General features: G+C 44.9%; 1 protein-coding gene across 1 annotated transcript in view; it reads left to right on the top strand.

Moving 5' to 3' along the window:
• Positions 1-1,223, top strand: part of LOC103523233 (unconventional myosin-XVIIIa-like) — a gene marked incomplete at its 3' end in the record, with an annotated part of 10,130 nt that extends 8,907 nt beyond the window's left edge. The window contains exon 2 of the mRNA XM_008488296.2: positions 1,027-1,223. Coding sequence (XP_008486518.2) covers positions 1,027-1,223 — 197 coding nt within the window. The remainder of the gene's footprint in view (positions 1-1,026) is intronic.
• Between the last annotated feature and the right edge of the window lie 409 nt (positions 1,224-1,632).

Genomic DNA, 1,632 nt, shown 5'->3' with positions numbered 1-1,632 from the left:
CTCAATAAAAGTAGCCACTCAATTGTCTTCACGAGGCCAAGTGCACCCTGAACGCCAAGCACAGAGCCGAAAAAAAACTGCGGCCCCGCCGGGAATCGAACCCGGGCCTCCTACGTGCAAGCCTAGTGTGATACCCACTCGGCCACGGAGGTTGCTCCATTATATTTAACTCCAATTTTCATTTCAGAGTACAATGTCGGAATGGAGGCTCGTGTTTTGGCTCACGTTCATAATTCTGGCGGTCACCAATCTATTCTATCTCGTGTTCGGCTCGGCCGAAATACAACCCTGGAACGACCCCAACCCTGTAGTACAAAAGCCGCCCCCCCGAAGTGAAATAGAAATCGGCCCAGAACCCGAATAGAGTGCCCCAAAACCCGAATAGAGTGCCCCAGAACCCAAATAGGGGGATGCTTGTAGATTGAGTACGAATAGACTATCTTTGGACAAGCAACCACACTAGTAGATCATTGATGGCCGAGGCCACAAGTGAGCGTATTTGGATTAACTTCGGATCAAGCAATCTGATTGGGGTTGATTTCAAAAAATTCCGCCCGGGGCGGATTTTATCCTGATGGGATAATGTTCGTTCTCGGAACGGCTGGGTTTCTCCTATCCTGTCTTCCTTCTCTCTTCGATTTCGGGACGATAAGACCATTGCAGTTACAGTTCCCTCTGTCAAACCTCTTGAAAAAAAAACTTTGGGTGTGATTTAATTTCTATGTCATAATGTCAATATTTCACAAAACACCAGCGAAAAAACACGAATATCGATAACATTTGACACTTAAACACGGGAAATAAAATACCTGAAGATGATCTGTTGATCGAAATGAGCATCGTTTAAAATGTAAGTAAGTAACAAATGGAATCTTAAGACTAAAAGAAATTGAAAAATCACATTGGTCTCAGGTAGGTACTATACTAAGCTTTGTGCAAACAATACAGTAAACTATATGATCTCTTCCCTCTTCTTCAGAGACAGAATAATTCTCATCAACTTCTTCTCCTTCCGATTTTCCACAGAGTCTAAAGTTGGAGCTGGAACTCAAAGACCAGAAGCTGTCCAGTCTAGCGCAAGAACTAGAAGAGCTCACATTCTCCGGCAACACGGAAGAAGAAGTGGCTAATCTGAAGAAGAAGAAACATGCCTTGGAAGCCAAGCTTAGTGACCAGGAGGAAGAACTGGATGAGTTAGCTGGACAGGTAAGTCAGGGAGCGGGGTTCGATTCCCGCTCGGGGCGAAACTTTATCCTAAACACATAGCTGTGAGAGAGAGAGAGAGAGAGAGAGAGAGAGAGAGAGAGCAAGAGCAAGAGAGCGAAAAAGAGAGATAGAGCGAGAGAGAGAAATGGCTAATCTGAAGAAGAAAAAACATGCCCTGGAAGCCAAGCTTAGTGACCAGGAGGAAGAACTGGATGAGCTAGCTGGACAGGTAAGTCAGAGATTCGTATAAGCTTAACGCAAGTTTTAGGGCTGTTTCCCCACCCGGAGCGAATAGAGTGAGTGATAAGAACGAGAGGGAAATTGAAGGTGGAGATGAGGGATAAAGAGAATAGATTAGTTGCGCTTACTTGGGTGATGTTTCAAAGTCATAGAGCAGGAAAAATGAGGACCAGCGGAATTTTTCTT

This window comes from Diaphorina citri, unplaced genomic scaffold (assembly GCF_000475195.1).
Source record: "Diaphorina citri unplaced genomic scaffold, Diaci psyllid genome assembly version 1.1 scaffold17701, whole genome shotgun sequence".
Taxonomy (NCBI): domain Eukaryota; kingdom Metazoa; phylum Arthropoda; class Insecta; order Hemiptera; family Psyllidae; genus Diaphorina; species Diaphorina citri.
The sequence above is the reverse complement of the archived record's forward strand: the minus strand, read 5'-3'. Positions and strand labels throughout refer to the sequence as shown.